The 15,548-nt window shown below is 41.6% G+C and overlaps 1 protein-coding gene across 9 annotated transcripts in view; it reads right to left on the bottom strand.

Moving 5' to 3' along the window:
- CUNH3orf67 (chromosome unknown C3orf67 homolog) overlaps positions 1-15,329 on the bottom strand; it is a 116,004-nt gene extending 100,675 nt beyond the window's left edge. For 7 of the 9 annotated variants that reach the window (XM_019536742.1, XM_019536737.1, XM_019536746.1 and 4 more), the window contains exons 1-5: positions 15,250-15,329; positions 12,684-12,776; positions 11,618-11,707; positions 10,976-11,069; positions 3,374-3,446 (exon numbers count right to left, since the gene is read on the bottom strand). In XM_019536742.1, the coding sequence (XP_019392287.1) occupies positions 3,374-3,446; positions 10,976-11,069; positions 11,618-11,707; positions 12,684-12,704 (278 nt within the window). In that variant the 5' untranslated portion in view covers positions 12,705-12,776; positions 15,250-15,329. Of the gene's footprint in view, positions 1-3,373; positions 3,447-10,975; positions 11,070-11,617; positions 11,708-12,683; positions 12,777-14,061; positions 14,087-15,179 lie in introns of those variants that run through there. The other 2 variants (XM_019536738.1, XM_019536739.1) reach the window with 2 other exon arrangements.
- Positions 15,330-15,548: the final 219 nt, after the last annotated feature.

Raw genomic sequence — 15,548 nt, 5'->3', positions numbered from 1 at the left:
GCCATTTTCAAATGCAGGCCAGCTATATAAAGAGGGCAGTTGGCTGCTAGCAAGGGAGGCAGCAACATCAGCTGACTGAGCTCCTGCTCGGGGACTTGGAGGTAAAGAGAAGTGCTATGGGGAGGTGGAGGCTCCTGTTGTCCTGGTTAAGATGTGAAACTGCACCCTGCCGAGGAAGGGTAGCCTGTGGGGCTTCTGGTGGCATAGGAGCCCCCAGGAAATGCCAGGCCAGTTACCTCCTCAGTGAAGGGCAGGAAAGGGCACCTTATAACCCCAGCCCCACATCCCTGGTGGTGCTCCAGCAGAGCAGGGAGAGCCCAGGTTCATTAAGAGCCCCAAGGCAGAGTCCAGGCCAGAAGAAGGACCTGGAGCTGCACCCAGGCAGCAGGGTAAAACCTGGGGGCATGAGTACAGACCCAGTGAGAGAGGGGTGACAGAGAGAGAGAGGTCCTGTGAGTGAGTAGAGGCCCTAAGAGAGGGGCATAGTGAAGAGGGAAAAGACCCAATGGGGCCATGGAGGCCTAGTGCGGGGCCAGGAGTAAAGCAGGCTAACAGTTGTTCATGTGAGGGCAGTGGAAACGTTCATGTGAGGGCAGTGGAAGATGCCCAACAGACTGTGCCGGGGCTGACCTAGGTGTGGAGAGACAAGTTGGAAGCTGGGTGAGGCCAGGTGGTATGAATGTGGCCCAGGAGAGTGTGCAGCATGAAAGAGGCCAGGTGAGAGCTGGCAGAGTGAATGGGACCCCAGTGAGACGGGTGGTGTGAGAGTGGCCCTCCAGGGTAGTATGGTAGAGCTACAACTATATGCCCAGTTTGCTCCAGACCTAGGCCAGAGAGGTAACACACAGTGGAACATCTGCAAAGGTTGGGGCATGTACAGGGGTGGTCAAAGTATGCACTTACAGCTCTAGTCATCAGGGCATACAAATGGTAGTCTTCCGCTCGAGTAACAGCTGAACTTTATTTTCATCAAGGCATGGCAGGTAAGTGGAGTGGGCAAATTGCCCAGAGACAAGGGAAGACTGGAAGTGGAGACCTGGTCAAGATTGTGATGGTAATTAGAATTTGAGACTAACAGGTTTACAAGAGGCAGGTTCTTATATTTGAGTTCTACTTATTACAGTAGAAGCTGTGTTAACTGGCACGAGTGGGGTAAGGAGGGTGCTGGTTATGTAAAAATTCTGGTTATCAGAATCAATGAAGTGGCAGCTGCGTGGGATGGTGGATGGCTGCCGCTGCATGGGAACTCCTTCATCCCTCACATCTGGCTAGCTGCCTGTGTGGCCCACAAAGGGGAGCCACTTTCCACACTGTCTCAAAACTGTGCCAAAAATTTAAATTCAAACTCCAAGAATAAGAATCGGGGAATATGAATTCAAGAAAGGAGGCCTATTGTTTAATTTTTTCCCAACCTTTTTTTGTAGTCTCAGGAAAATTTGTCATAAGCAAGAAAGTCTAAAGGCAACTGGCTATCAGGCATGTTAGCTATAGATATTATTGAAACGTGCTCAGGGGTGTATTGTTGGAGTCTTTACCACATACCAAAAATATGTACATTAGCTAGTGCTAAAGCAGAGATGGATAAAACAGTTTATAGTCACAGACCAATTAGAACTAGCCTTTTCTGTAGTTCTAGGGTAACTGTTTCAGAAGAGACACTTGCAGTCCTGACAAGCAAAACTGACTTCAGAGCAGCCCAGAACACATGTAGCTTTCAAATCTGGTTCTGTGCTCAAGGCCTTGCAAGTGAAAATGCACTGAAGAAAAACTGATAGGGCTCCATCCCTCAGGGAATAAATTAGGTTACAGAAATCCCTCAATGTTTTAGTTCATTATGAACAAAACAACAAAAAGCAAATCCCAAAAGTAACAAATGCGTGGAAGCTGTTACTCGACTCTTCTTCAGAATCATCACTTCAGAATTCTGCCTCCAGCTTCTGGAACTCAGTAGCATCTATCATGAGCTGTTCATACAAGCGACATAATTTTGTATTATTTATCTAAACTTTTCTGAAATGTCTTGGTCTTGCAATATGCCTACACACTTGTTGTCTGTGTTTACTATTTTATTATTGATGTGAGGTGAATAAAACTCACATTTCTTGTTTAAATATTATCTAGGGACAAAGTACTTAAGTTCTGTTTCAAGGTCAGTAAACCTTTTAGAACCAAGCCGGAAAAAGACAAACCATCTTTTCTTTGGGACAGGGAAAGGGGGCGATAGTCTTGGACAGAGTGGAGTTGATTAGGGTCCAAACTAGGACAAACATATGCCTTGTTACAACCTCTCTAGTAGTTATAATTCCCCTAAAGAAACTTAAATGAAATTTCATAACAAAGTTGTCATCTTTTTCCATTTGGCAGATGTGATCTTGCAGTATTACAGACATAGGCTTGTGTAACAGCATCTCTTATTATAGTAGTATAGCTCTGGGAATAGCACAAGTCTGATATTGCATATGGTGTATTTGCTATTATAAATGAAACCTATTTTGTGAGGAGTAATTTTGGTCTTGGTCCTAGATAGCTTTTTCTTTGTTTTTAGATCTTGGCAACAGGCTGGTGAATAGAAGGGCCCTCAGAATTATCCACTAAACCTTGGCCTAAGCAAGCACTCCCTTTAATAATGAGGTTATCTCTCAGACTAGTGGTCTAGTTGTAGAGCTACCTTGTGAGCTGAGAGAAATGGCACAAAGAAGGAAGCTTCTCCTCTCTTTCCTTCACCAATTTCTAAGTAAATAATCAGTTTACAGAAGAAAAGAACATTCTTTGAGCTCAAGACAGATTCTTTTAGTGAATCTGTGTCAAGTTCACCATCCAACTTCAATAGATAACCACAACTAGTGACATTTCAATAGGCAACACTGGAAAAGTTTATGAATCATCTGAAAGTGCCAATGTACTAGATTATTGATTACATGAACAATTGAACAAATTACTAAAGTCAAGCACCTTTATTTTTAATCCCTCTGAAGTACACAAAAATGTTCTTAAACTAAACAGATTTCTCTCTTCCCCAGCTGGGGGAGACTAATTTAATGCATACCATTTCTGATTCTCTCCTGCATGTCAAGAGGAATCTCAAGCACCACTTTTTCCATTTATGTACCTTGCATATGGTTAGATCCCCATCTGCTCTGTATGTTTCCATTATTTTAACTCTTGTTAACAGAATTTGCTTTCTTTCCTTTCCCCAGAGGAATACCAGTATATAGAGGTGTCATCATTAAATTAGCTTAATTACTTCAGGTTAACTTGATACAAAGTCTTTAATACAGAATCTACTACTTGCTATTAATAGCTTCCGATAGTGGTTCAATTGATCTAGTGTCTACTATACATAAAATATATTAGGGTGTTCTACATTTCTTACAGTAATTCAGTGGAGAAGTCTTGTCCCAATGGTACATAAATCTGAAGTACCAGAAACCGCTGGATTAGTCCAACTAGAAAGAGAGAAAAGACACAGACATATAACTAAGGATATACTTGCACAAAGAACTGCCATTTAACATTTCAAAGATATATAGGCATACTGCTGTAAGACTATTTCCCCAGGTTCACACAATATAAGAAATGAAAAAAAGAACTGAAGAAAACCAAATCAAACCATAATAAATGTGCTGTTTTAAAAGTCCCAGTTGTGGTTTTGGCGGAGTTCTTAGGAAAACAAAAGGACTATTTTTTTTTCTTCTGTTTACAGTTCTTCGTTGTGTTGTGAACATATGTAAACTCAGTGTATCCCAGGAAGACACATAAAACAAAACAACAGATTCACACCAATGTTACATAAAAGCATGTGGAACTTATTCTCACTGTTGAGACAGTTTAAACTTTATTAAAGAACTTAATCAAAAACAATCTATCAAAAATGCAATCCAGATTATGACAAGTGTGGGCAACTGAGGCTTTGATGAGGTAGATCTAATTCACATGCTTAAGGCAGTAAAAATACAGCTTAACTGGAAGAGCAAACAATAGGGTCCTGCCAATTCCCTGTGCAGGAAAAGCCATATACTTACAAGCACAAGACGGCTCGAGTCCAAATTTGTTATTTGTTCTTACTGATTCAGTAAGGGAGGCAGTTGCCCCCTCATGGAACTGTGGAGGAGATTTAGGCCTAGAAAGTAACATTAGCCTCAAGTGCCGCATGAGTCTCAGGAGGTCTGCATGAGCTCTGATCATCCACACAGAAGCTCAAAGCCTTTGAGCAGTAGCTCAAAGCAGCTCTTTGTTTTTACCTGTCTGGCTCCTGTGCTACCACTGGTCACCCCCCAATTTACAAAAAAAGCTCAACCACAGAGCTTAAGACAACAGTTATTCCAGCGCTTACTATTTAGTTTACGGCAGCAAATCAAAGCAATATCTCAGAGCTAGCCAGAGCATTATCCTGGCTAGAGGTAAATTAGCTGGCTTAGTTACTATGAACAGCAGTTGCAGCAGCATGGAGCTGAGCGTTGGGGAGCCACCCACGTATTTTTGCAGAATCTTGGGCAGGTTCTGTAGCCTGTGCAGAGCTCTGTACTACAGCAGCTCCTGAGCAAGCTAGTGTAAAGTGCAGACAGACGCGCTCCTATTCTGACCCCTGATAAAAACGTGAGCAGAACAATTTCACCAAGCAGTTCTGGCAATATGTCCATAAGTTCTGGCTGAGCTACAGCGTATCTTGTAGAAAGCTATCCAAACTTCTTGCGAAAATTTCTAGTGATGGAGAGTCCATCACATAACTTGTGAATTTGTTCCAGCAGTCAATTGCTCTAAAATGTGAAATGAGTTTCTCTAGCTTTAACTCCCAACATTTTGATTTTGTTATGTCTTTGATTGGAACATAAGAAGTCACCAGTCTTTACTCCTAGGCCACTGACAACTGCATACACTTTAAAGAGTCACATAACCTTTTAGCCTCTCAGTTTTCACCATAAATAAACAACCTATAACACTACCTACCTCTCACTGGTTCTGTAAGGATTATGCTGGTTTGTTGCTATCTACATATGAAGTTGGTCCCAGGTATGACTGTAAACTGCAGCCTAATGGTGAGCCTGGGGGCGGTGTGGTGGGGCTACTGGTGGAGGGGTAGCTCCCATTAAATACCATAATGTTGCAACCTCCAGAATACAGCCAGTGAGTATAGGGCACCTCACAACCCTAGCCCCTACTGCCTTGTGGGTACTACTTGTTTGGAGAAAGGCTAAGTGACATCACCTTGACAGAAACGTGCCCTTACTGAGGCATTAGGCCTTATCTGTTATTAGTTCTGATCCGCTGCTCTCTGTCAGAAGCTACACCCAGCGAGGCACTGAACATCTGGACTTGGTCTGGTCTTTGGGTTCTGGTCTCAGTGGTCTAAAGCAGGGGATGGTAGGTCTTGGCCAGGCGCCATTTCTCCATACTCTTGCCTAGACGTCAAAGGTCCTGTGGTGTGATAGTCGCAGGGTTTGGTACAAGCAAATTCATCCGGCATCTGACTAGACCTCTTACATGTACACCATGATCCAGAGGACTGACAGTTGCTTACTACATATGAAGCACCCTGAATACATTTTCACTAGAAGTTAGGTTTCAAATCATCAGAGAACTTGATCAGTTTATGAAAGGTGTTGTATGTCATGGGTGCCCATGACAGCAATGGACAGGGCTCAAAGACCAACAACACTCATTTCAGCCCCAGAAGCCTATGAAAATATTATGTATTTATAGCAAATTCTGCTGATACAGTGGAGGCTGCCCAAGACCTACCATCCCCCCTTTAGACCACTGAGACCAGAATGACCCATTATAGTTTTGTAGTATTAAAGTTTTGGCTTTAACTTACAAAGCAACAAAATAAAATCTCTCAGTAACATGCAGCAAAGTACTCTTCTCCACTCAGTATTACTCTTCCAGAAATACACAGGTGCTCCTATGCAGGTAGGGATGTATTTGGCAGCCATGTTGGTCTGAGACAAGAAGAAATGCAAAACTCTAAACTCCTGGTTCAGAGATGATACCTTTATTAGATCAGCTAAGAAACTGCAAAACATTTATCTTTTTGCTGCAAGCTTTCAGGCACATGTGCCCTTTCTCAGGCTTAGGGAAAATTAAAGATGGTTAAAGCCCCCATGGATAGAAAATAAGCTTCATCTTGCACAGAAGAAGCTGAAGTTAAATATCTGTTCCTCTGGGTCCATGAGAGTTTTTTGTGCGAGTTGCTCTTTGATATGCACATAAGGCAGGATTCCTTCCCCAGTGATGTCAGATGGCAGAAAGGCAGGGAGTTAGAGGAGTCTTTCTTTGTTGTTCAGCAGTGAAGTTTAAAACTCCAAAATCAGGCAAAATTTGGCATCTTCCATGTTTCATCTTTTTGTCACAGACCAACACGGCTACCAAATACATCCCTGAAACATTCCATGGAAAGGGCTTCAGGGAATAAACAGACAGAAAGAGCAGGGTACCCCTGATGTAAGGGTGAATGAATGTTTGCCTTCTGTTAAAATAAAGAAAACCATATAATGCACATTTCTGCATGTCACAAGTTAAGAGCATTCTGCATCATTTGAGCCAGGTCTTGACAGACCTTAGTTAGCAGTACATCCTGACAGGAAGAGCATGGCAACCCTGTTACAGGGCTCCATGCTACAGTAAAGGAGTGATAAATTATGTTAAAGGTGGCTAGATAGGACTGGTCAAAGACTTTGACTGTCCTTCAGCTAGGGTGGGGCGGGGCACAGCACGTACATATACTCAGGAAATGAGCACCTGTACAGTGGAGTCATTGCGAGAGAAGGGCCAGAGACACTTAGAGCAACATTCAGTGCAAAGAGAGACAAAGATGAAAGCCAGGGTCTGCAAATCCTTGTGAAAAGTTTATGATGACTAATTGGGAAAAATGGCTAATCTCGGCCAGCTATTCTCACAAGCTTCCATCCATGACTTGCCTTTTAGTGGTGCAGAGAGGGAATCAAATGCCATGTTAACAAGTTTTTAGATCACTATAAAGGAGAGATGGCAAAATTTTCAGTGCTACTGACAACTTGTATATTTGAATTCAGTTTACCAACATTTGAAATATTTGCAGCACATACCCCAAAGGAGAGGGAATGATAACAGATGGAAATTTGCAAACAACATTACAACAGTAATACTGAGTTAATTTAGAACCAAATCTATTTTTAGCCCAGAGATTCCACAATGCATTACTTCTTAATCTTCAATTTAAGTCACAACAGTTTATTTTAGCACTGCCAATAAAAAATTGAAGTTGGATTTCTTATAAAGATTCATTAGTGTAATATTTATAATACTAAAGATAGTGCTGAATTTCCTTTGTAAAATCAGAATAATTAATCTTTAAATCATTAGTGCAGGACCAGACTTCACAATTTCTCATTTACTACTTCATTGTGTATGCTTGAGAAAAGTTAAATTAATTTGTAATTACAAGACACTGTACAAGAAATATATTAGAAGATTCCTGTTTGACCCAATTAAAATAACTAACTGTCTTACAGTTAAAAAAAAAAAAAAAAGCAAGCAGTTAAATCACACATAGCTTGGTTCATTACAATAGGCCTTATACAGGCATTACATCTTGCCACAGAGTTTCAGATACAAGCAGTTGGGTTAGTGGTGTGCTCACAGGAAAATAACTGCCTCTGAATTTAGCTTGAGTGCTGCCTGAGCAGACAATAGTGGAAAACAATCCATACTGCTGATCAGACAACTGATCATATAACCATGCCGGAAGCGTGGGCAGACTTTTTCTGACTGTTGCAGTGCCAGTTTTATTTGGGGGAAGAGTCAGGTGTTCTTTCAGATATTATTACCATCTTCCCCAAACTATGACCGTGTTGAAATGAAAAAGATCCAATTTCTAGGTCTCCGTAAGGACTTTTTTGGGGGGAGGGAAAAAATCATTACCAAGAATTCTACTAAGTGCAGCAATAATTTTAAAGAATGTTTTAAAAACATGAAAAATTGCATAATTTACAGAAAACTATTTCCTTATGAAAATACTCGGTAACTCATTGCTATAGCTTCATTTGTTATTACAGCTCCCACAGAAGATATTTAATGATACAATAAACATTCATACAACCACTGTATAGGAGACCATTAGTTAATATCTATATGAATGACCCAAGTCCCCATCCTGCTCTATCAACTCACTTTACATACACAGGATTTGCATTAAAAAAGCAAACTTACTCTCTTTCTAGTTTGTCTACTGCCGTCTTAAATAGCAAAATACAAACCTTAGCAAAGCTGTCCCCTGAGGCTGCCTTGTTCCTAGGTGTGACAGATGCAAGACCTTGGAAGCACAGAAACTTCAAAGACTATTATATTGAGATCTGGTAGATGCTCTAAACACAGTGAACATTAAAAAAGATGACTGTATGGCTGCTGTAAGTCTTATGTAGCTCTGTGTTCCTGGCTCAGCAAGGGGTAACTAATGCAAATCCCACAGCTGATAAACAAGTCTAGGAAAGTTTTACCTCCTGGGGAAACAGAGTACACTGGTTTGCCCTGGTATACATAAGTGGACAAAAGAGAAGGATTTAAAGAGGCAACCCTGAGCCAAGGTCAAGGGATATGCAGACTGGGACAAAGACCTGATGAGGTGGCATCCGTAACTGCCAGGATCTCCTGAGGTTAATGGGTAATATCTGGAACGTTTAGCACAGCTGTAAAATATTGCTTTACAGGAGGAGTGTCAAACATGGCCCACAGGCCTGATCTGGCCCTGGGAACTGTTCCATCCTGCCTGCTGGTACTCTGGCAGGCTACCAAAAGTTGAGGGACATGACCTGTCACAGAATTCAGAGTCCCCAGACAATAAATGGCATTATGCTTCGTGATAGCTGACTGATCACTGTCACTATTTCTCAAAGAGGAGAAAGTTTTGCAATGAGGCCAGACTTACTAGGCAGAGACTGACATGTAAGGAGACTGCAGACTTGTCTTAAGAACAGCAAAGAGAGGCCCACCCAGTAAATGATGGTCAGAGGCCCAAGTCCTAAACACCAAGGTTCTCCCAAGGAAGGCTCTGCCACCTCTACCTTTGTCCCCAGTCTTTCCACCTTTCTAAATGCTAACTTTCCAAATTCATTCTGGAATTTAAAGGCCTAGCACATTCTGACTCAGGTTATCACCAAAAATTAAGATAGTAGGAAGGATGGTTTAGGGCAAGGGTTGGCAACCTGTTTTGGAGCGGCAGGCCAAAGTAGTGCAGCCCAGTCCTTCCAACACTGGTGCCACTGATGTGAGTCGCCTGCTGCTGAAATGCCACCAATCTGGTCTGCTACCAAAATGCTGCTGATATCCAATTTTATAGGCTAGGTGTGGCCCACAGGCTGTAGGATGCTGATCTTTGGTTTAGGGCAGGGATGGCCAACCTGTAGCACAGATGCCACAAGTGGCATGGACAACCTCTGTGCGTGGCATGCAGCAGATCAGAGAAGGAACAGGCAGCACAGGGGCAGATACAGCAGAAAGTAGAGCAGCTGATTGTCAGGGCATGAGGATCATAGTGGCATTCAAATAGGCTGTGCAGCCAATTTGCGGCATACCTGCTAAAAAGTTTGGACCTAACTGCTCTAGGGGACAGGGAAATGGATGGGGAATGACCTGACTTCAAGTTCTAGTTCAGCCACAGACTTACTGGAAGGGGGTATGACTTCCACGTCAGGGTTTTACCTTTTGGCAGGGGCTCTGCTACTGGACCTTTAACAGTCTTTACAGTGGCTTAAAATGGGGCTAAAAGCTTCGTAAGACCCTTTGCACAAAGGTAGTATTTCACCCTGAAGGATGAATTTGGTAATAAAAGAAACATGAAAAGTGAATATATGCTTGTCAGAGACTTCATGAGATAAGATTTCTAAACACTTTTTAAATTAGGGGACAGTGGTATTTTACCACCCATAGAACGACACATATAGGAAAAAAAATCTAGTTATGGGGGGAAAATGCAAGTAATACCTTTAGAAAATAAAGTTTATTTGTAATCTGTTAGTGTTGATAACGTGTTAGGATCCAGTTGGCCTTTGAACAGGTACATGGGTCAGTCCTTATGAATCAGCTTACAAGAAAAGGGCCTAAGCTGATGTTCAATCCGCAAGACAAAATCCTTATACACAAATATGAATATTTTAGCAGCCAAAGTTGTGATGATCAGTTTGGGTTTATTCAGTGGGAAATCTCAGACCAAACAATGAAAGTCAGAATTAGATATATTTGGTATATTTGATTTAAGATCACATACCAGACAATGTAAGTCAGAATTTCTTCCCTGAGTTTGATGGAATGATGCCAATCTACCCCAGGTCAGGACCCAGCTGCCAGAAGACAAATATCTGTCTGTAAAATTGCTTGCCAAAATCCCTGAACCCATGAGAGTTACTTTAGTACTTTTAAAAAGTGAGAAATTATGTAAAAATACAGTTTCATGCTGTTGAAAATCTTTTCATCCATTCCTATTTTCTATTCTAATTTTAAAAGTGAAGTGGTTTAGACATTTCTTCTGTAAAAAGCAAATCGGAAGCAACCAACATAATACTTTATCCTTGGTCTCTATAGCATCTTTCACAATGGCCTTTACCATAAAGCCACTAAACATCTCTGAAGTGGGTAAAATATCACTAAATTAAAGAATAAAATTAAATAGATTAATGATCCCATTTAGCACTAACTGAACAACTTGCTGCTTTGAATGAGCACTGGCTTGGACCCTAAGTTATTTGCCCAAGGTCAGACAATAAGAGTCAGGAATGGAACAAATGAAGTGATAACAATGGAGCTGTAACAATTTACTCCTGCTACAAAATGCTTAATTGTGTGTGGCATTTCTAAACCTTCTGCTCACTGGTAATGACTGCCTTGCGGAACAGCGACATCATTTATTTAACTGACAGTAGAAGAGGCCAAACTAAGAGACAGTATTGCAGATAGGTTTAGTAGTTTTAATAACATCTCAAATATTTAATGTTTTGATACTTACGAGTCTGTCTCGCTTCCTTTGGTAGCTGCATCTTGTTCGTTTGACTGCTTCCCTCAAGTACAAAGATAAAGCCTTTGACCTCCTTATCAAACTCCTACAAAAACAGGACAGTGTACAAAACAAACATAATAGCTGCCTCCTCGCTGAAGAAAGCAAGTGTCATCCCCGCAATAACACATAGCCAACATGTAAGGTTAGCTTAGTTTTATTTTCAAGACAAACAGGATTTACACTATGATACATGGCAGTCAATCGCAGAACAATTAAGAGATGTTAGAAAAAAAACACATGCCATAAAGCGTCCCTTTTATTCATATATTTTGTGAATAGACTGTGTCGACGTGTCGAATTCGTGACCCACTGGCCCAGACTTGACTCAAGAGATATTAGAATAACAGAACTACTTTGTTTTTTTCTACTAGAAATAGTTCAACTACAAAACTGCAGTTGTGACTAATCCAGTTTGCAAATAGGCATACAGTGCAAATTTAAGTGGTCGTTTATTCTGTCATCATGATGGAACTGCAAGTGACAACTTTTCTATACTCAGGCCAAAGTCCTCATTACCTTTTAATTTTGAACTCCAAGTACACTATTGGATGTTTTATACTCTGCGACCTACAAATTCCCCATAAAACTTACTTTCCAAATTGCTGATGGGCTGCCAAAGATCTTCCATTTTGCTCCTGGATTCTTGCCTTGAGCACTGAATATTTCAACAAACTGGCCACCCTGTGAAAAAAACAGTTTAAAGATTCATCACCCCATCCAAGTGTTGAACATGGCTTCATCACTGAGCGGAGTCTGATAAAAGCTGAACACATGAGGGCAAACTGCCAAACAATGGCTAACCACAGTCAATATAAATATTACTGACCACAATTCTGATGCCAATCTTAATCCCAGCTTCTAATCAATCCAAAAACAGCACACATCACATTTGATATTTGACTGTATATTTGAACTGATGCTTAAGTAAAGCCAATACACCATGGATATAGTAAAGAAACACCAACTGTTCTTACTATTTTATCCTTTTAAGAGCAAAAAGTTACATGGTATGTAAAAAAAATTAAATAAGCAACAGATGAATGGCTTTATAGAGACGTGTTTAATTCTGCAACTCAGACAAAAAAGGATTTTTCTGAGTCATACCCAGCTAAAAAAACTAAATAAAAAGGTAAAATGAATATAGCTGATATTGTGGAGGGTTTGTTTTTTTCCCCAATATTCCATGAAAACACTTAACTGATGGTCTCCAAGAATGCCAGCTTTGCACCTTCACAGAATTGACTAAAGGTTTACAACCAAACAACAAGCCCATTAACTCATCATTAAATTCAGTGAAGATTCAAAGTGGTGTTTCATGAAAACACGGGCCCAATTTTCTTTTGAATGAATAAGGGATGAAATGGGGGGAAATAAACCCACTGCAGACAAGAGACTTGAAGTTAATGGAACCATTTGCCTGTAAGAGGACTGTGGCATGAACTACGGTTCCTGCAACATCAAACTTGGATATTTTTATATTCCACACTACTGGCAGTTACGTTGAAAATTACTTCCATATTTGCAAACAGGGATTAGAAGATACTGTATGACTAAATATCCAAGAAAATTTCAACAACACTTTTTTTGCTACACAGTTTGTAGCTTCCATTCGTTTCTTCCATGGGTGAAACAGAAAGAATAGCTATCGCTGCTTTACCTGATATTCATTTTTAAACATTCTTGCAGATGTTTCACAGCTGGAAAATAATTTCAGCAGCTCAAATAAGCAATGAGACACTTAACGATGTTGCTGAAAGTAAGAAAAAAGTTTGTTGTAAATGAAATTCTGCCAAAAAAAGAAAGAAAAGGTTTCCCTATCATCAAACAGGAATCCATATTTTCAGATATAATTTTCAAATAAAATCATATAAAAATCCAGTTCTACTTCCTATGTCTCTATAATTTTAAAAGCTAATTAGCACAAATCCAAAATACTTAGAGTAGCATGTAACTCTTTGGTATCAAAGAGCTACCACACATCATTTAGCTTCAAGAAGTGATCAATGCTGTTGCTCTTTAAGCAGTACTTTTCTTTTTTTTTTTGTAAGTACTATTCACTAGCTGCCTGCTACGTCTTCAGTGTTCTCATGAGTCAATGGAAGTTAATGGTAGTTTGCACCTCAAAATTTGCTTAGCATATACCCATTCAATTCCCAAATGCTACTCTAGAACCCAGTTCCAAGAGGTGTCAACTGTCCTGAAAGAAGTTGAGGGCAAAACTGCACCTCTAGTATACAAGTTTGCATGATACCCAGCTGCATCTAAATTCTTACAAATACTCATTCCCTGAATTTAAGATGATTTCTGACGCCATTCTATTTCTTTGCATTCTGAAATAATTTTGCTAGCAGTATGCCTACTGGGAAGCATTTAGCATAACTTACCTCGGTAACTAGGTTAGTCGCTGTACTATTCTTTCAAAACCAGGAACCACTAAAATCAGTCAAACTTGCACATGATCTCGCATGAACTAACAAGCTTCATCTCCGATCTTGCACACATTTACACATGTAAGTTACTCATGTTTACAGGATCAGGACCTTAAAGAGCATCACTTGACTGGAAATTTATGGCAATGCCGTTTTAGGGAACTGTGATCATGTTTCTTGGGTGCTTATGTCTTCTATTTTTCTATTCAACTGATACTAATTTCCTGATTAGCGTTCTGTCAGATGCACTTTAAAAACAATTAGAAATTATTTGCCATATGTAGCTGCAAAAATAATGTTAATTTTGGTGATTACATTGCAGTTTAGAAGCTAAGATACTCATAGCATGCTATCCAACTGTGATTAATATTTTGACTGTATTGCTTTAACGCTGCCTACCAGTATTCTCATGCATGAATTGTATTAGACCGTATGCCACACCATGTTTATAATCAAGTCACTTATTGGTTAAAAATGCTGAAAGTCTGCTCAATCAGTAGATTTTTTTTTAATGGGCAAATTACCTAGTAACTATATTAAGTTACTTAATTGACATCATGATGAATTAATCATTTATAAGTTTCCAGGTACTATACTACTTACTACCTTGTTCTACAAATAAAGCAATCTGACAGCATATTAATTTCTGGAAAATGTTATCGTTGTAATGTTTATTTTCCCCTTTCAATCTAGTCTTCACTATTACGGCTTTTAAAACAGGGCACCAGTGTTCAACATCCCACAACTCATCTCTCAGTTGAGAGTAACGACGTTTTATGGGAAATTTTATGGCAGCCTTCATGTACTGATTCTCCGTGCCAAAACTTCATGTGATAGGCAAGTGATGAGAGAGGCAAAGTGGTTATGTTTTCTTGTAGCAGAAATAAAAAAAGCCTGTATAAATAACTGTACTCCAGACGTGCGAGCACCCTGCGGTCAAGGCTGAGGCCTCCACCCAAGGTTTCTTAGGAGGGGGATGTAGGGAAGAAGAGGCTTTCCAACCCCCTCAGCTGTAGCCCAGGAAAATGTTTTCCTGTTGACAACTCTTACTATTGAGCATGGCTTTATCAGCCTCTGGTCTACCATACACAGGACTGTACTTCATCCCCTTCACCTTCCTATCTTTGGGACTGGATAGTCTAAAGCGACAGGGAGGCGTGACCAGCGCTGGTTTTCTAAATCCTGAGTGATCAATTGCCTCGGCAATGTCAGCGTCCCTTCACACCAGTACACACTGGTCAGGGGTATCGCTAAGGGAGGGCTGGCATTAGTTGAAACGAAGCCCCCCTCCCCATACAGTTTAAGAGTTATCCCCATTTAGTGGATGCTTGACTGCCCTTCTGTGGAGTCAGTCTGGTGACATGCACAGAGCGAGAGACCCCAATAGCGAGAGGGGGCTCTCCTGATAGGGATTCAGTGAAATTGACACCATTACATGCCCGGTGGGGCCCCTCACAATGCCAGACGAGACGGGGCAGGGAAACATGGGGACAAAACGGGCCGGGTGGGTACTGCCCACCTCTGTGCAGGCCTGATCCCAGCCAAGAAGGGGAAAGGCCATTGAGGACTGCACGGGCGGTTTTCCTAGGGGAGGGGGCAAACCCGACCCCCCGGTCTCCCATCCACATAATGACCGTGCCTAGCCCTGCTTAGCTCCCGCTCAACCGCGAGAGGCGGGACCTGCGGCACCGCCCGCACCCAGCCCGCGCTGCGGATCATCTCACCTGAGGGCGGCACGACAGCGTCCAACATGGCGGCGGGGGAACGCCGAGTCATCGATGGGCCCGGCTTCACCTGAGGGCGGAACCGCAGCGTCCAACATGGCGGCGGGGGAACGCCGAGTGATCGATGGGCCCAGCCTCACCTGAGGGCCCGCGCTGTTCAAAATGGCGGCGGAGTGGTTCTCCTGCCCTCAGAGGGATGGGGCAGCTCCCACATGCAGGCAGGCCTCGGGGCCATTGCCAAGGGGAAGCGTCTCCACAGGCTCTGAGACACCCTGGCACAGACAAGCCCTGTGTGATAGAAGAAGTGTAAACGAGGCCCCAAGGGCGAGACCACAGCCAGGGCTCACAAGGACAGGGTTGCAGCCCGGC

Source organism: Crocodylus porosus, unplaced genomic scaffold (genome assembly GCF_001723895.1).
Source record: "Crocodylus porosus isolate Cpor-Errol unplaced genomic scaffold, CroPor_comp1, whole genome shotgun sequence".
NCBI lineage: Eukaryota > Metazoa > Chordata > Crocodylia > Crocodylidae > Crocodylus > Crocodylus porosus.
This window is presented reverse-complemented; position numbering and strand designations above follow the sequence as displayed.